At 43.4% G+C, this 19,766-nt stretch overlaps 1 protein-coding gene across 10 annotated transcripts in view; it reads left to right on the top strand.

Moving 5' to 3' along the window:
- The window catches only part of SULF1 (sulfatase 1), a 173,837-nt gene that overhangs the window by 111,003 nt on the left and 43,068 nt on the right, over positions 1-19,766 (top strand). For all 10 annotated transcript variants that reach the window (XM_059672934.1, XM_059672935.1, XM_059672936.1 and 7 more), the window contains 5 exons: positions 7,387-7,537; positions 8,651-8,826; positions 10,453-10,581; positions 10,853-10,909; positions 11,674-11,803. In XM_059672934.1, the coding sequence (XP_059528917.1) occupies positions 7,387-7,537; positions 8,651-8,826; positions 10,453-10,581; positions 10,853-10,909; positions 11,674-11,803 (643 nt within the window). The remainder of the gene's footprint in view (positions 1-7,386; positions 7,538-8,650; positions 8,827-10,452; positions 10,582-10,852; positions 10,910-11,673; positions 11,804-19,766) is intronic.

The following is a 19,766-nucleotide window of genomic DNA, read 5'->3' as shown; positions in this document are numbered from 1 at the left end:
TGATACTTGCCCACTGTGACATGACAAATCTCTTGACACGCTAAGACTCACTTTGGGATGCGCCTCCCGCACCTGGCCATTCTGAAAACACAGACAGGATAAGCACCGAGGTGGCCTGTGTTATCTCTTCCAGGTGCAAAACCAGCGCTACGGGCAAGCGCCAGTTTGGAGCACAGCCTTAGCCGCAGAAAATGGAGATCCGTGTGGTTGGTTGAGTGACTGAGCTTCTATCTGCTGCTAAACTGTGGGGTTTGGTGTCCTTAGTCCCCACAGGCCTTAGGGCCTTGGGTTGCTGGCGTCTTTGTTGCAAAGGTCTGCCGGCTGCCGCTGGGGGAAGGGGCTGGAGAGAGTCAGTGTGCATCTCTTGTTACTGTGAGTGACAGCACCAGTTCACAGTTCAGTCCGCAGACAAAGGGAGTGAGACAAATGGAAGACAAGCTGCCATTTGGGGCGCACAGAGCTGCTGAATGGCCGGTGTCCTTAGCACATTAGCAACACATTGGAGCGAGGGGGTGGCAGGAGTGACGTGCGCTGCAGAAAGATGTGGCAGGCCCAGGGACAACAGAGCAAGAAGCTGCAGGCTCGCCCCCACAGCAGGAACCCAAGTAATGTGGACGCTTTCCTCCAGGCCGCCTTCCTTGGTGGTCAGGCATTATTGAGCCGCCTTTCATCGGCTTTGGGCCCTGGCTCTGTGACCCACTCAGCCCCGAGCGAATGTATCATGTTTGCACGGTGCTTGCCGGTCCCGACAAAGGACGAAGCCAGGCCAACCCTGGCTTGTTGGCTTTACAAACGGAGGCTAGAGGTTATGCCCACTGGCTGAGGATGAGAGCGGGTTCCCGGCCGCTCAGGACAGAGGCACCGTGTAAGCAGACAGTAGCCCAGCCGCTCCTGGCCTCCCAGGCATCTGAGGGCGCCGCCGTCATAACAGCACACAGAGCATCCCTATCGCAGAGCCCTTCACTACGGCTAAGACCCTGCTGTACTTTTCAGTAAGTTACCTGGCCAGTATCCTCCGAGTAGTGCTGTACCTCACTCTGGCTTTGACGTAACTTCTTGCCCCTGACATCAGTGATGTCAGGATAGGCACCTGTGACAGGGAGACTCCACTGACCAAGCTCCCTCATCACCTTCCTGCCACCGATGTGCCTATCAACTGAAAATATTTTTGTGCGTGTTTCAGTTCCACATTCTTTCTTCCCATACCTGGGAATGTGTCACTGTGTGTGTGAACGCACAGGTTCAGGCGAAATCTCCAATCTCCGCAGAACCACCGTGTCCGCTAATGTGCGAGAATCGTTCCGAAAGGGGAGCTTTCGGCTGAACACGGTGTGTTAAGTGGGAAACTATCCCTGTGTAAGCCTCCAAAGGTTTTCAAACACCTGTGTGATCTAAAGTTGGAAAAAATGTCTTGCCTTAACAAGAAGTTGCGCGTTCTTACTTTATTTCTTCCACAAATACGTAAAAGGAAATTCCTTCCAAGGCGAGAGAATTTTTAATTCACTATAAAAATTTCTGATTTGGGCTGAACGAGTTGCCCACCTTGTTCTCTCCGTCTTTTCTGCTCATCCTGTTCCCTGAAGTCCAAGTGCACAACTCTAGGGGGCAGCATGCACACCAAGTACCATGTAAATGGAGGGATGCAAGGCGGCTCTGTCCTGAGAACAGAACCAGGTGTCTCATCTATGCCTTCCAGTGCCCGGTGTGCATTGGTTAGCAAATAAATAAATGAGTTAACCCCTCCAACTAGCTGACATTAAAACGGTTTTTTTAAATAATCTATAATAATAAAAGCAGAAATATGCTAATTAGACTGGACGTCCTTCTGGACGACCTTCCAGACAAAGCTGGGGCTGTGAGAGAATTCTGAGTCTTTGGTGCTGGAGGGAAGCCGGTGCCTGCAGCCAGGGGAAGGAAGGCCTACTCTTGCACGAAATTCGTGCATCAGGCCCCTAGTATAAAAATAGTTAAATAATTGGTTTTATGACTTAAAAAAGGACACCTAAAAATAGCATAATTCCATAAATTTTTAGATTTAAAAAAAGACTTAATTTTTATTTTTTTTTAATAGAAAGACCCCAAATGGCTTTGCCCAGGTCACATAGGTAGATTGGGTCAAAGCTGGAGCCAAAACTTGATTCTCTTGGGCCCAGGTGATGTTCCCACCAGGCTTGCTCAGTACCCATCAAAGTCATAATTAATATTAGAAGCGGCTCCTATGTGTGCATCGGCACAATTCTAATTGGCGTTGGCAACATTGTTAGAAAACTCTTCAAATTAGTTTGGTAATGTAGCTATAATCAAGATCATTTGTTATTATTCTGCATGTGTTCAATTTTACCTAAGAAAAGACATTTGAACTCTTGTGGGGAATATCTCCACAAAGTCAATTAAGTAAGTTCAATTTTAGTGAAAGCTGAGACCATGTGGCTTGGGAGATTAAGTATAGAGTTTCCAATTTAATGCCTTGAGTGTGTGACTTCAATCTGTGTAACTGGCTTATTCTGGGAACTGAGACCTATTTTATTTCTCAGGGAATGATGGTTCCGCTACCAATACCCTTTAAGGCTTAGACCACTGGGGGATTTTGTTGTTGGTTGACACTAAACAAATGGAAAAAACACGTGTCCCACTGTAACACACTAGAAACATCTTTATTTTCACTGGTGACAACAAAGGCCACCAGTGGTCAGAATGAACTGCTGAGTTCCTTGCCTTTCCCAAAGTGTGGATTTAATCTACAGCACATGCGTTTCTTGAAACTGTTTCTTTGCTCGTAAGAATTATTCTCCTAAAATACCCACCCATCAAAAAGAAAGGGGACAGTATTGATTTTCAGAATTCTTATTCCTGTTCCATCGATAAGCAATACTGGAAAGAGAATCAAAGGCCAAAGGGAATTGGCATTGATGTGGAAGGCTGAACTTACCGATGCGGGGGCTACAGGACCGGTGCTCTAACGGGCTGAGCAATAAAGTCCAACGACTAGTGACTAGAGAAAAACAAGATGCAGGCAAACTCACCCGGGAAAGTTAACACTGTCAGGTACTGGAATAGTCTGTTGAGGCTCTAGGTATGTTTTCTGGAGAGTCTGAGGTCTGGAGCACACCGTTCTGGGCAAAACTCGTAGCTGAAGCGTCAACAGAAAGTCTCTCCAACCCAGGCACATGGGGCTGTAACTCACACGAATGTCGTGGGGTTTTTTTAGAAAAGCAACGGAAACTCAAAAAGGACAAGTTGGTTCTTTGTCCTCTCAATTTTAAAGCCAATAGCCAGCGTTGCCTACCTTCTCGCTGACGCATCCAGGGTGCCGTGCAGGGCCAGACGCTATTCTGTGTTTGCAACGAGAGTAGATGCTCAGCATCTGGTGGGAGGGATCTGAATGGGAAGCAGGTGCTTGCTCATGTTTTAAATCAGGATGAAGGCGGAGGATTTCAGGACTTACTTTTCCATAGAAAGAAATGTTTGTACCCGTTCTCCTTTTGATGACTGGGATTTTGAGGTGCTTCTTGGGGGCTGTGGCCATTTGTGACATTGTGGAAGGAGCATCTGCCCCAGCACGTTCTTATGTCCACTTCACTTTCCGGTTTGTAAAATGGGACTAAGATGCCCTGCCTGCCCCTCAGGGTTGCCACAACCATCAAATGAGCTAGACAATGAGCTCTTTCCCAGGCACCTGTAAGTGTGGCTCTGATGTGATCCCAGGATTTGTTCTTCCAGTCACTGAAATCCCTTTAACCCTCACAAGAACTCTTTGAAGTTGTTATACCCATTATATAGGTGAGGAAACAGAGGCTTAGAGGGAAAAAACGTTGCCCACGATCACACACTAATAAGTAACTGAGCAGGGATGAGAATTCGGGTCTGATTTCAAAGCATTCTGGAACAATTGAATAAGTGGTTTTCCACTTTTCCTTAAACCAATTCCCTGCTTCTTTCCCTGGCTTTTGTTCCAGCTGACCGCTCCAGTGGGTTTGAATAATTGTAAGTCAATTCTTAGCTAGGGAAGCAGTCCTTAATTATCGGGAGGTGGTGGTGGGGGGTGGGGGGTGGAGGACAGAAGGCTGCATCTTCCAGGAATTTGGGAGACCCCAGCAGGAGGCAACCACAGGCCTTTGGCAAAAGATCACTTTTCAACAACATTGTCAATTTCAGTGACCCCTGACCTTCCACCTGCAGGTCCCTGAACAGCTGCTGTGTTGTGGGAAGCAGTGGCAGCCTGTCTTCTTTTAAAAGGCAAATGCATACCCCCCCCACCCCCTGCTGAGATCCCACCTGGGATTTCAGCCCCAGAGCTGGGGGTCATCTCCCACATCCAGAAATGAAACAAAAAAAAAGGCAGGGAGTACAGCTTTGACAACTGACCTGAACTCTCCCTTTTAATATAAGCCAGGTTTAACATATGTCATTCTGTAAATCCGGGAGTCCAATTTGAGGCTTGTAATTTGCTGCTCCTCCAAGTGAGGTGGAGCCTTGCCAAGCACATCAAGGTAACCGGGGGAAGATATAATTTGCCCGCTGTGAGCCCGCGTTGCAGTTCCCTATTGTAATTTTTATTTGTGTTGAGGTTTTGCGGTTTTTAAAGAGTCAAGTAGATTTATTTTAAAATTAAGGCGGACCAACATCAAAGGCAGGCAGAGGAGGATGTTTCGGTATTATGGGGAAACCCCGTGTAATCTCCTAGAGCTGTGTTCTTTCTCAGGGTACGTATCAGTAAAGGGTTAGGGGCCTTTCACAGCCAGCTTGCTGACCTCAACCTACCCCCACAGGCGAAAATCCCTTTCCGATGGGATTTAGAAGCCCCCTCTCTCCTCCTCAGCCACTTAATCTAATCCTGTTTGTAACTCGGCATGCTGCGTGAAGAATAAGAAACTCCAAGCTGGTGTCCTTTCCTACCGTGCAGGCTCCTGAGATACCGGTCCGATTGGGCCAGTGGTTCCCTTTCAGATACTAGGTATCCTTTCAGGCCAAAAAACGGACCATTTGGATCATGAGTCTTTTACTTGGTAAAGGAGAAGAAAGTTTATGTTGAAAGTTTCTCTTAAAAAGAACAGCAGGTGACACCTGAAGTGCTTGTGGGTTTTTTTGTTTGTTTATTTATTTTTTTGCTTGTTTGTTTTTTTTTTCATACTACGGGATTTTTTTTGCACCCACTTAGTTACATAAAATATATTTGTTTATTGGCTCATGTAGGAAACACATGTGCTTTCTGTTCTAGGCACTTTAAGTGATAGAGATAGGTAGGTAAATAGGTAGATGGGGTGTAGATTTGTAGATACAGGCACACAGACAGATCAAGTTGTTCCTCAAAAAAGCTTTTTAAGAGAGGTGCTATTATCCCCATTTACAGGTGAGCAGATTGAGCCACACCAGCTTCTCTCACTCTAGAAATGTAAAAGGGAGATGAGCCCTAGCTGGTTTGGCTCAATGGGTAGAGCATTGGTCTGCATACTGAAGGGTCCCAGGTTGGATTCCTTTCAAGGGCACATGCCCGGGTTGCAGGCTTGATCCCCAGTAGGGGGCGTGCAGGAGGCAGCCGATCAATGATTCTCTCATCATTGGTGTTTCTATCTCTCTCTCCCTTCCTCTCTGAAATCAATTATATATATATATATTTAAAACAGAGGGAGATGAGCATAAGCTGTACAATGTCTTCTGTGCTCCGTGTTGTACTGGCTTTGAAGTTGTTGCACTTCTGATGTTAACCAGTATCCTTGCAGATCGTCAGGCTCATATTTTGTTCCGAGAAGACCAGTGGTGCCAAAACAGATGTTCTGCAAAACCCCTGGCAGAAGAAAATGTACACTAACAGGTGGCATTTGTAGGGCTCAGTGTGCATGGAAATGCCCAGGGCACAACCATGGACTCACAGTGACTGATGGTTTCCTGGTCTTGTATAGTATGAATAATGCCACGGCAACACCTTCAGTCATTATGACCCACAATCTTGCACTGACAGGATACTCCCAGAACAGACAGAGGTGGGAACCAAATTTTTCAGTCAACATAGGCTGTTGCTTGTTCTGTGAGACTTACTATTTGTTAAGTTGTGGGTCGTATGAAAAGCAACCTTGGAGGTAGGAAGTGGCCCTCACTTCACTTTTCTTTCATTTTGTTAGAGGAAGTGGGCTTTGGAATTGAATCCTGGTTCTTCAGCTGCTAACTTGGTTAATCTGAAGAAATCATTTCACTTTGCTAAGCCTTAGTTTTCTCAGCTGTAAAATGGGAATGATAAACCTAATTAAGGAGCTAATGTACATAAAACAGCACAATACTGGATGCATTCCAAGTTTTAATATTAAACTGCTTCTCCATGCTTAATAAAACCTAAGGAGAAGGTTCAAGTACATTAGAGTGTGGTGGAGAGGGCAAATATACACAAATAATAGTGTGAGGATTGCTGTAGCATAGATATGTTCTTTGGGAAAGTGCGGTGAGCGTCTCCTGGTTGAAGGAGTTGGGTAAACTTCAAAGAGAAGGTGACTTATTTTGTGGGTTTTCAGTGGAAAGTACTAGTATGGGATACCACTGGGAATCTCTGCAATAGATTAAATATAGGCTGGAACTGACCTGCCCTGTAGTTAACAAAAATTATGCCTTGCATCGCTATTGATTTGTCTATAAAATGAACAGTTTTATTGGTATTTATTGGTAAGCATGTATATTGCAGAATAGGCTTGGTTATAATTCTAGTAAATCCAATTATGTTAAGGGTAGCTATATACACAAGGTTAGGAATGAGAAAAACTCGTAGAGGCTAGACATACAAGGGTGGGTAAAAGTAGGTTAACAATTGTGTGTATGTGAAACACAGCTTATTCTTGTATTATTATTTATTAATTATTATATTATTTCCAGACAAACAGCTGTAAGCCCACTTTTGCCCACCCCATATAATTAATAATCTATAAAACACCCTAGTAAATTCAAGAGGAAAAAATGTGTTGAAATTATGATTCATCATTCCACATATTTGTAACCATATTTAATAGCCTAATTAGCAATAAAATTTTACGAGTTAACATCACCATGGGAACATTACATTCCCTTCTACATTACCGAGTTTTATCTGTAGATTTGTAATGTTACCATAATCACCTAGATGTGTTTCTACAGTGAACCCAAATGAACTTGCACTAATTAGATTTTTAGGTGCCAGTCTTGCTTTTATAAAGTTGAATCCATATACTTTCAGAGGATGTGTGCTATTTGGGGGTGGTGAATCCTTCAGATCTTCCTAAATTCACAAAGACACGTGGGAGAGAAAAATAATGTAGCAGAGTCTCAATTATCTTTCCTAAATGATAATTTCACAATCTTTAACTTGAGATATTTCTCGAAGAGGGTAAAAAATATATAGTAAGACTCCTTTCTGGATATTTTCAGAACTCCTAGTTATAACTATGCACCAAATATGGATAAACACTGGATTATGCAGTACACGGGACCCATGCTGCCCATCCACATGGAATTTACAAACGTTCTACATCGCAAAAGGCTTCAGACTTTGATGTCAGTGGATGACTCTGTGGAAAGGGTAAGCATATGAACTTGCCTGACTTACAGGTTTTTGTCCAACTTCCCATTCTTGTCCGACCTGTTTTGTTATTTTTGTTTGTGTGGTGTGTGTGTTTTCAGGAAAAGTGAAAGAGAAGACTTGTCAGCCCTCCCTTATCTTATGCTCTCTTCTATTACCTCTCTAGGCTTGGTTCTTATGGAGCCAATAGCAAAGAGGACATAAAAAGCAAATCATTATAAATTCAGGGCTACACCCACAAATACCTTCAGGAATTAAGCAAATAATGTAAATAACTAAAGCAGGTCCAGCAGAAGACAATAGGGAGTGGTGAGGATTGTGATCAACTTGAAATTAAGCTCCATCTAAAAAGCAAGGAGCAACTACTCAGCTCCAACTAATTTTGGCATGTAGAGTGTGAGTCCAGAAATACAAACATTTTATTTGAAATTTCATTGATTTTAAAACAACATAAGCCAAGCAAGACCTGCCTACAGGCTAAATCTAGCTGGATCAGGCTCAGAAACAGCCTGTTTTTAACCCTTGATGAATAGTTGTAAGAGTGATGATATTAACATTTGCTTTAACAAGGAATTTTTCACAGTAAAACCTGTAAGTTTGGTGGTGGAGGTTGCTTTGTGTGTTTTTTTCCTTGCAAATAGGTGAACAAACACGTTTACGGAGCATGAGCCATATTAAAAAATGTTACTTTTCAACTGTATTATTGGACTTTTCTCCTCCAAGATTATAAGCAGCAAGAACATGTAGTTAACATTTGCCTTTGTCGGTCCTACTAAAGCAGTGGTTCTCAACCTTCTGGCCCTTTAAATACAGCTCCTCATGTTGTGACCCAACCATAAAATTATTTCCGTTGCTACTTCGTAACTGTAATGTTGCTACTGCTGTGAATCGTCATGTAAATACCTGATATGCAGGATGGTCTTAGGCGACCCCTGTGAAAGGGTCGTTCGACCGCCAAAGGGGTCACGACCCACAGGTTGAGAACCGCTGTACTAAAGCACCACTTAGCCTTTTAAAAATAATGGGGAAAAAGACTGGGGGGAATCATTGCCATGCTGTCGCTGCCTTAGGCCATCACAACTGCTTCTGACTTGTCGCTGGGCTGTGTTGCAGCTGTATAACATGCTGGTGGAAACCGGGGAGCTGGAGAACACGTACATCATCTACACGGCCGACCACGGGTACCACATCGGGCAGTTCGGACTGGTCAAGGGGAAGTCCATGCCATATGACTTTGATATCCGAGTGCCTTTCTTTATTCGTGGGCCAAGTGTAGAACCCGGATCAATGTACGTATTCCTCTGCGTGCGACGTTCAGCTGTCGTAGCTCATGTGCATCTGAGATAATTCGATTACTAATCTCAGTGTCTGGTTTCCTTTCATCCAAACAAAAAAGATTGCATGTAGGTTGGTAATTTAGAGAACGAAATCCTACACCTCCCTTGCCTTGCCACACGTTAATTTAACGAAAGTATACAATTTAAAGAGGAAAAATAACTGGGCCGATGATTAATTCTCTGAAATTGACCAGAATCCATGTCACGTGGGCCTGTGTACACAGATATATGATATGAACATTAGAAACATCATCCTTACTTTGTTTGAGTCAGAGATACACTATTTTAACGCATGCCATCCATTTTCTTAGTTTTTTGTTTGTTTTCTTAAATTAATACTAAAGAACTTTTTAAAATTAAATATTTTAAAGCATGATTAAAAAAAAAAAAAGAAGAAGCCTAAAGGACTGGCGTTCCATTCCTGTCACCTTAGACAAGCCACTGCATCTCTCTTTTCTCGCCATAATAGGGGTTCATGTGCCCTGCCAACCACAACAGAATGTTTTCTATAAAATGAGAACGTGTGCATGAAACAATTATGGGAAGTGGAAGAAAAGAATGCAAGTAGAATTCAAAAGCTGCAAGGGTCCTTACAGAGCATCGAGCCTAGACCCCCGATTTAACGAAGAAACTCACACACAGCAACAGGGCCTCCCTCTCAGAGTCCCGGGTCCCGGAAGTAGTGGCACCGGAGCCCAGACCCAGATATCTGACTCTCCCGGGAGAAGGCGATGGCAGAAAGAGGGGTTTCTAGGGAAAACATTGTTATTCTCTTCAGACCATTAGACATTGTGGAATCTAGAATTAGAAGGCTTTATGTTTGACAGTCTAGGTGATGTGGATTGGATTCATCTGTAAAAACCCGTCTTTCCTTTGAATTCGATTTTATTTATTTATTTTTTATTACTTTATTGGGGTGACATTGGTTCATTAAGATTATACACCTTTCAAGTGTAGATTCCAATAATACATGATCTGTATATTGCATTCTCTGCAATATAGAAATCGATTTTAAAGCCCTGGTTTAACAGAGAAGTGACAGGCTGTCGGGTTTTAAATATATATATTTATATTTTTAATTGATTTCAGAGAGGAAGGGAGAGGGAGAGAGAGATCAAAACATCAGTGATGAGACAGAATCATTGATTGGCTGCTTCCTGCTGGGGATCGAGCCCACAACCCAGACACCTGCCCTGACCGGGAATGGAACTGTGACCTTCTGGTTCATAGGTCTACCCTCCACCTCTGAGCCACGCCGCCTGGACCAGGCTATCGGGGTTTTAATAGAAAGTAGACACCCTTACAAAAACCATTATCAGGCCTCGATTTGTGTGCCAGTGTGGCCAGAGCTCAGGGATCTGGTCATCTCTCCAGTGACCACTGAGACAGTCAATTAATCTTTCTCCATGCCGTCGCTGCTGACCACTCAGCTGTGGCCAAATGCAGCTCCCCTCCCTCGGAGGCCAGGTGAAGGGGAGAGGCACTGCAGGCCAATGAGTCACGGTGTGGAGAAAGCAGCCCCACGTGCCACCCTCCACTGCCGTTGGCTCTGCGGCATAACCACCTGTGCCGTTGCAGAGTCCCGCAGATCGTCCTAAACATTGACCTGGCCCCTACGATCCTGGACATCGCTGGACTCGACCCACCTCCTGATGTGGATGGCAAGTCTGTCCTCAAACTTCTGGACCTGGAAAAGCCAGGAAACAGGTGTGTCAATTTTCTTTCCCACAGCCAGGCACAAGCACACTGGCTCCCAGAGCCAGCCAGCAGCTGAAGGAGGTAGAAGCCAAATAGCTTTCTCTCCCCACGTGGATCACGCCCCGCTGAGAATTTCCCGGTTGTTTGTGTGTAGCATGTGATGGAGACGCAGTCATGGTCTGCGGGAAGTGAGAGGTGTTCCTTTAAACAAACTGTTAGCACAGACCCGTTTGGAAAGACGTCCAGCTGCCAACTGTAAATATTATTATTTTGCTTGCAGGTTTCGAACAAACAAGAAGGCCAAAATTTGGCGTGATACATTCCTCGTGGAAAGAGGGTAATTATTGGTTGCTCGGGTGCTTCTGGGAACCAGTCCTAGTGGGAAGCGCTCCCTGCTGGGTACTCTCCCCCCACCCCCTTATTTTGGGTTTAAGCGTACAGATTTCATAAGTCTAGTATTAAAATTGAATGGTCTGGTAGTCATTCTTCGCTGGCCAGCAGAATAATGATTGTCACATCAGAATTGTAAAGAATAAATTCTCATTAGCCGTTACATGGCTGTGGATTTTACTGTTGTTTTCTTAGCCTTAGTTCCTAATCAGACCAGTCAATGGACTTTCTTAACCTTCCTTCCCAAGTTCTATCTGGCACCTTTCTGCTTCTTTTCCTGATGTGCCATTCTTAGTTTTAAATACATAAACATTGGAGATTGTGATTATTTCCATAGTTGCTTCTGGATTTCCCCTTTAGATTTATAATGCTCAGTGTCTTTGTTTTTCTCCATACACACATGGAGAGAAAGCATTTCTATAATTGTTTTTTCAACAAAAAGAATTTTGAGTCTCTGAAGCTAAAATATAGGTCCAAAGCTTTGAGGAGAAATCAATACCTGACCTCTCATCTTCATAGTACCCAGCTCATCACGAGGGACCCATCAAATGTTGAACACCTGCCACACCGTCAGAGCCTTAACATCTATTTCTTGCTATTTGAGGAATGTGGAGTCATGTGACAGGGAAGAAAAAGAGAACAGGCAGATGGTAGGTAGGTAAGGTAACTCAAACCACTTCTTACTTAGAAGCTTTTCCATTTCTGTCAAAGGAAATTTCTACGTAAGAAAGAAGAATCCAACAAGAATATCCAACAGTCAAATCACTTGCCCAAATACGAGAGGGTCAAAGAACTGTGCCAGCAGGCCAGGTACCAGACAGCTTGTGAACAGCCGGGACAGGTGAGTACACAGCTTTCTTCACCACCATGCATATGCTTCTCTATTTCTGATTTAAAGTATTTTTAACATAGAATGTGCATTTAGATATAAATCAATTTTTCCTAACAGTCATGGATTGCTCACAGTTACACCTCTCCCCTGACTGAGAATTGTCTACCTCATCCAATCTGGGCCTCCTCATCTCTGCTTGGGCTTCCTTCAGTTACAGGAGATGGTGCTCTCAGAGAGAGTTCTAGATACCCACCTACTTAGCCAAAACCCGTTCAGGTTACCAGATACACGAGAATGGTAGCCCCGTTAGAAAGATCAGAGACTCACTCCATCTGAGGATAAGGCACCCTCCCTGGAACTCTTCTTAACTGGTCATCAAGAGAGGGTTGAAAAGCCACTTAGTCAAGTTCATGGGCAGATGCTGAGCCCCAAGGGACATGATGGAGTCTTCCTACCCTGGACTAAAGTCAGACATCATCTAACTCAGAGAGGAGGTGAAACTCTATGACCAAGGTTGGGGAGTAACAAGGGAAACCATATTCTGTTTGTTTATTGTTTCTACCTCTGCTCACAAAATTTCCAACCTCAAATATTTCATTAGAATGAATCTTCATTAATAAAAATATTAGTATAGATTTCAGGGCTACCTATAACACCATCTGTTATCAATAAGAACTAAAGAAATGCAGGGTGATGAATTAACACAGACCTGTTTTTAAGGAAAGTGAAAACATATAAACACAAACTATTTTAAGCACTTGTGATTGAAATCTCTACTAGCTCAGAGAAATGCTATGTCGCAATGAGAGGAACTGAATTTCTGCCTACTTAGACCATAGTCATTGCATCTTAGACCAAAATCAGAGGAAAGAGAAAAATAACATTTATTGAGCATTTTCTTATGTGAGGCACCGTCCACGGGGTTTTCTCTGCATTAGCTCACTTTAATCCTCACATCTGCAGAGTGAGGTAGGCATTGTCATCGCCATTTTACCAATGGGCAGCTGGGGAGTGGCAGAGGTGGAATCCAAATGAGCTGTCTGATTCAAAAACTCAGGCCACTTGCTGCCTTCCAGGGTAAGTTACATCCAGTAGGCGAAGAGAAGTTCAAATCTTCCAAGCCTCTTATTAAAAAACTTACCTGACCTCTAGCTATCCCCACAATTAGCCAACACCAGTTCAAGGTAGCAGGCGCATGAAATGAAGATCCTAGTTATTATTAAAATGGCCTGGTTTGTTGCACTCTTTTTAGATGGCATCCAACTTCTTGAAGAGACATTCACAATAAACAAGTTGCTCCTCCCACTCTCTGCATTTCCTCATGCCTTTTGTACACAGGGATCCCTTTGAGACAGAGCAGGGCGAGGTGGAGCGCTGTTGAAGGGAGGGGTAACACCAGGCCTTCCCGGTATTCTAGTAAGTCTTAATTTTCAAGTGTTTAGTGGAGAAGCTTAGGCCTATTCGTTATATTTTAATTTGAACTCTTCTAATCCTTCTTATGGAAGCTCTAAGCATTATTGTGACTAAAACCTCAGAATTGTTTTGTAGCTCTTGCATGATTTCCATGCGCCAGCCTCCATGGCCTAATTTACTTCTGTTCCGTAGCTGGAAGTGTTTGGTGTGAAATATCTCTCATGCAAATGGGTGATCTTGTGACTATTTTAGGCCTGTAAGCGACTGGCGTGATTACCATTTTGCACTGCCTACCTTTCAGTACATAATTTTGTAAGCCTCTCTATAGAGATTGTGCTGAAATTTGAATACATGTTCTAAAGGGCAAATGGAGCATAAAATTTATTATGTTACTTTGGCCCAGATTCTTCACACATGTGCTCAACTTCACTTTGCTCGTTCATATTTTTCTTAACTTGTTTTGCCCCTATGAAATGCTTCACTATCTGGCTCCCTGGAATTTTCCTCTGCTGCTGGATTCCTGTGTTAAGCAGCTGAAGTTTGATTCTATCACATGAATATAGGAGGACTTCAGCAGTGATCTCTTTTAAAGAGCCCGAAGCCAGGGACTAAGGAATTCGACTTTGCCCCTGAAGGTGATTTCTTTAAGAGTCTGAGAACTTCAAAAAAGTTGAGCCTCCTCAAGGCGACTATTGAACCTGTCGGGCAAACCTGACATAGCTTAGTTGTGTTCTACGGAATCATGGTATTTTGCCCTTTTTGCTCTACCTGGCTACTTTGAAGATTATCTTTTTAGTTACAATATCACTGACTTTTAAAAAAGGAAGAATAAGGTTCAAAATAATGAGATTATGTTGTTCAGGATCAAGGCGACAGTTGGCTAGAACTAACTAGCTTGGAATCTGTCCTCTTGACATTGACCCTCCATGGGGTACAGAGGAAAAACCAGCACGATCAGCCCGTTCCCTTCCCCACCCGTCAAGGTCTCCTAAGGGTTCTGTGGGAGGACCAATGTGGATGCATGAAGTCAAGTACGTTTTTAAGGGATGAGTTGAAGTCACAGGTTTGGGTGAGAACATTGGCATCCACTACTTTCTAGTGGTGCGTTCTTGGGCCAGACGCTTAATTTCTCCCGAGTCTCAGGATTTCTATCTCTAAAATGAAGAAAATCAAATCTCAATCTTCCGAGGATAAAGTGATATCATATATGCACAGGCTGGGTGAACTGTAAGGCAGGGTGCGAATGTCGGGTGGTGGTGCCATGCCAGGCTGTCTTACCTGTTGTCTTCATTCCTAGAAAGCCAGCGGGGAATGGAAATGGGCTGGAATCCCAGACATTTGGCATCCCTTCTGGCATCTCTTCTCCACTATGGGAACAGAACAATCAGCAGGGATTAGATAGGATAGCGTGGTCATGTGTGTGTGTGTGTGTGTGTGTGTGTGTGTGTGTGTGTTACTTCTGTGTTCCTGAATTAATATGAGGCTGAGTGTGAACTCCCAGCACCCTCTAAGCTGGAATTACACCCCTAGCACATCTATGTACAAAGATACTATACGCATCGAGCCCCCCCCCTCTCTCTCTCTCTCTCTCTCTCTCTCTCTCTCTCTCTCTCTCTCTCTTGTGCAAATATCATCTGTCTGAAAAGACTTTGGTTCAGCAGAGAACATGGACCTGTGATACTCAATTCTGGCTGCACATTAAAATCACCTGGGGAGCTTTTGAAAATATTGATGCACAGCCTCACCCCAGACCAATCAGATTACAACGTTCAGAGGGGAGGACAAAGCAACAGTATTTTTCAATCAGGTTAAGAACCATAGGCCCTGAATAAGAGAATGCCAGAGGTGGCAGGGGAGTAGAAATCTTCTAGTTGGAGGATATCATTTTCTTAAGAAGGAAATTTAGAGCCAGAGGACTTAAGCTACAAACCCAAAGTCAGAACCTGTACCTGTTCATTGCATGTTTGATCATTTCTTCCCCACAACATGCAAAAACGTAAGAGAGTAGATGTTCCCTTGGAAATTCTAAATGGCATTTGCCTGGCTGCAGGCATGGGTGTAAGACCCACGCCCAGTACCCGAGACAGTGGTCTCAACCATGACCACACGTTGGAAACGCTGCTATTCAAGTCCTGCTCCAGACAAAGTAAATCAGAACCTCTGGGGGTGGGACCAGGCATCCGGGGTGGTTGTTTCTGGTTTTGTTTTTGTTTTTCACGCTCCTGCATGATTCCTATGAGCAGCTAAGGTTGAGATCATTCATGTGGGGTCAGCATAGTTTTCCTTTTTTTTTCTAGGTATAGATATTGACGCTTAAATAGGAGTTACATAAAAAGCAGTTCCCTATGCGTCCAATTCTGGAGGACATCTTACACATGTTCTTTCACTAAAGAGGAAAAATTGTTTTGTTTTTATACAGCAAATGCCATGTCCCCTTGTGGGGTTGTCGAGTGCCAGCATCTTTGCAGTGTAGTTCGCTTTTATACCTTTGTATCCATACAGAATCAAAGATTGGTAAGATTCTAAGAGGATCCCAGCATCTAGCAAAGGAAATAAGAAGGCAGCTTGTTGAGTGTAAACTGGTTTAGTTCCAGGATTTCTGGTCTCATCCAAAATTCATCCCTCAGACCTTCTGTGATCAGCTGCTGAGCAAAGATAAAGAGACATTTACCAGCAAGATCTGGCTAGATTGTTCGTTTGTCAGAAATTGACGGCCTGTTGCCAGGAACTCCCTGAGTGCCGGTTAAAATCACAGCGAGGCTTCCAGACATTTCCTGGGTTCTCCTGATTCCAGAGGGTCCGGTTGGAAGGACTGAGCACCAGTGCTATTCTCTGGCTGAACTCTTGTCTGCACCCAGAGTTCAGACAAGTCCCATGTGGACAGCTCAGCCTCCAACCCCTGCCTCCTCCCCTCCTCACCCTGCACTGAACAGCTGTGCATCTGCTTAGAATCTATGTTTTGGCTTCTGTGCTTTTTTCAGAATACAAACTGCAGGGTTAAACATCAAACCATATTTAGTGATGTCCCCAACAAGTCAGAGACAGATGTAAGGACAGACACTAAACTCTATCCTGCAGCCCCACCCTATTTGATTTCTGCTGCAGTATCTTATCTCCCAGGACTCCCTAGCATAGCCCAATTGATCAGGTTCCCCCCCCCCCCCCGCCTCCCTGTGGCTTAACTGTAACTTTCTCATCTGCGTGTAAGTGGTCACCTCTACCTTCCAAATGCCAGCCCCTTGACTGAGGCCTACCTGACGCCTAACACTCTGTCCCTAACCTTTCTCCTTTATGATTGGTGTCCTGGTCAAGGTGCCTTAGAATTGCATCTTAGGTTCACCACTTTCTTGGTATGTGACACAAGCAAGCTACTTAATCTAACTTTGCCTCAGTTTCTTTATCTGTAAAATAGGCGTAATAATAGCACCTGTCTCAGAGCACTGCTACAAAGGTTAGACCTGTTAAATATACTAAGTACCTGGCAACACAACAAGCACTCAGCCAATGCTGCCTATCAATTATGGGCCAAGATCAATTCACCGATTTTACTTTTCCCTGAATTGCAAGGACCATACTTCTTCCAACAGTCCAACACTGACTTTTACAAATGTTTATCCAGATTAAAACATAGAGGAGGAAACGCTCTCTATCTCCTGCTTCTCCTTCCTTTCCGCTTTTCCTCCCCCTGTCCCTGTCACCCCGTCTCAGAGGAAACAGAGCCTTGTCACGAGTAACTCTATTGCATGTTGTGGGGGAAAATTTGATAGTGGCCTGTGCTAAGTATCAGTTTGAACACAAGGATTATATTGTCTTCTTATGTTCCCCAGTGATGAGATAAAAGTTCTAAAATGCATGTCCACCTGCAGGTGGCTGCTTTCCATGCTGTCTGTACTGGCCTGAGGGATAATCAGGTCACCAGAAAATTGCTGTATGGTTGTGACATTTCAGAAACATGATTTTACCTACATTATGGCCAAATTCACATAATAGGACTTACAACAATGGAGAAATAATGTGTGTGTGTGTGCGCGCGCGTGTGTGCAATATTCAGCTTTCATTGCAGTGTACCTCGGAAAAACTTATAGCCAAATTTTTATTTCTTACTCATGAAAATGGGCATGAGGTGGTATAAATAAGAATATAGACCAGTCTTAAGCAAGCTGAGGAATACATGCAATTCAAAATGATTACCTAGTGGTCACTCAGGAAAGAAAAATAATCAGAGTTCAACCATCACCTAATATTTTAAATTTACACCTGAAAGTATTCTGTAACATAGATATTATGTCCACTCAAAGTATGACGAGACCGAAACTCAGGGAAGTAACTTGATCAAAGTCACACAGCTGGAAAGGTGACAAGTATCAGTTCAAACTGAGATCCATGTGGCCTAAAGCCCTAGTCTCCCCACTAAATGATAATTACTATGTTATACACAGTTTACACCCAAGAGACACTAGCTTACCCAGGGGTTGGGTAACCATTTTTCATTGATTTTTTAGAGATATAGGAAGGGAGAGAGGGAAAAATTTTGTCCCATTTATTTATTGATGCATTCATTGGTTGATTCTGTATGTGCCCTAACTGGGGATTGAGCCCACAACCTTATCATATTGGGACGATGCTCTAACCAACTGAGCTATCCAGCCAGGGCCTGGATAACCATCTTTAAGGGCCAATTAATTATAATGGTACTTCTCTGTATTCATATAGGCCAGTGATGGCGAACCTATGACACGCGTGTCAGAGGTGACATGCGGACTCATTTTTTTGGTTGATTTTTCTTTGTTAAGTGGCATTTAATTATATAAAATAAATATCAAAAATATAAATCTTTGTTTTACTATGGTTGCAAATATCAAAAAATTTCTATATGTGACAGGGCACCAGAATTAAGTTAGGGTTTTTCAAAATGCTGACACGCCGAGCTCAAAAGGTTCGCCATCACTGATATAGGCCATCTTTTCCTCGGATCTCCAAAAACACTCAACAATTTATTCTCATGACATATCCTTGAGGCCAGGGGGAGCAAGATGTGGAATCTGGAAGAACAAAGAAATTCTGCAATTTGCTCAAGGCCATAAAGTAGCAGCTAAAGAAAATTAAAATTGAGGTGTTCAGATCCCTAACCTAATACTTATCTCCATTAAAAATGGCTACCTCTTATCAAGTTTACATTGGGTCACATTCTTTGAGTAATAAACAGTGTAACTGTGTGCGTGTGTGATGGCGATGAGAATAATAGCAGCTCCTGTGTTAAGTACCCACCCTGTGCTGAGTTCTCCTTCTAGGTCATGGCTAATGCTTGTGACCCTGCAAAAGCTTAGACTGTCTTGCTGACTTGCTCAAGGCCACAGAGCAATGTGATAAAGCTGGTAGTCAAACCCAGTCTTTTCTAGCTTGAAAGTCCAGATTTTTTCCACTAAGCCACATCCATATGGTTGTAAAATGCCATCCCCAAGTCCTAGGCAGAATATAGATCATGGTCACTATTACAATGGGTGCTAGTCCTACTCCAGTAAGTGAATTATGGCAGCATAGTGGGTTGTTGTGAAGGTTAAGTGAATAAACTTGCATAACATGCCCTAGACCAGTACCTGGCATCAAGTGAAGAGTTTATAGCTACAGATAATGGTGGTGCTGCTGGTGGTATTAAACGGAATTATTTGAAAGGCATTTGACATATTTCTCATTAAGTTTGATTCCACCAAGCAGCTGCACACAGGAATCCATATAGCCAGCCTTCTCTTCTTCCTCAGGTGTTATTTACCTACAGGTATATGTAACCAATCAAAAATGCTAAGACATAATTACTAACCGCAGTGATTCCTTCCCAAGTTGAGTGTAGTTGGAAAGGCTAAAATAAAGCAATAATAATTTAAGACATTGTTTAAATAGTTTAATCTAGCCCCTTACCCACAGAAGGGTTGCAGACACATGAATGCGTGCTAAGTGGCCAAGCTGGAGAGGCAGGAGGGGAGTTCGGGCAATGTCGTCCCACGGAGCAGGAAAAGAATTTGCAGACGGAGTGAGTGGTCAGGGAAGGTGGAGACCAGCGGATTTGGAAATGAACTGATTTACTGATAAACTTCAAGGGCGTAGATAACAGTGAGACCCTGTGACATCTAAATTTCTACAAGGGCACTGTTTAACAAAGGCCTTTTCTGAGGCTATCTCTAAGTCCCATTAGCCTCACTTGAGTTCCTGCCTCCATCTGATTTCTGAAACTTCTGCAATGCAAAATCGGCTCATTATTTTCACCATTTGAATGGCATGCGGCGTGAGTTTCAGAGCAATTCTTTTAAAAAAATCTTTCTTCGCCTCCCTTGATAAACGCACTAAGATGACCCCTTTAGCTATTTCAAGGTTTTATTGCTCAGCCATAAAAATTATCATGATATCGAACACTGAAATGACTGTGGCAATTACATTTCATTACAATTCCTAGTAAGCTTGCCACTAAGAAGATTTTTCAAAGCCTTTAGCTCAAGCATGTCAAACTCAAAGGCATTAACATGAGCCAAATAAATGAGGCGTGGGGCCCTTGGGCCGCGAGTTT

This window comes from Myotis daubentonii, chromosome 17 (genome assembly GCF_963259705.1).
Source record: "Myotis daubentonii chromosome 17, mMyoDau2.1, whole genome shotgun sequence".
Lineage (NCBI taxonomy): Eukaryota > Metazoa > Chordata > Mammalia > Chiroptera > Vespertilionidae > Myotis > Myotis daubentonii.
The sequence above is the reverse complement of the archived record's forward strand: the minus strand, read 5'-3'. Positions and strand labels throughout refer to the sequence as shown.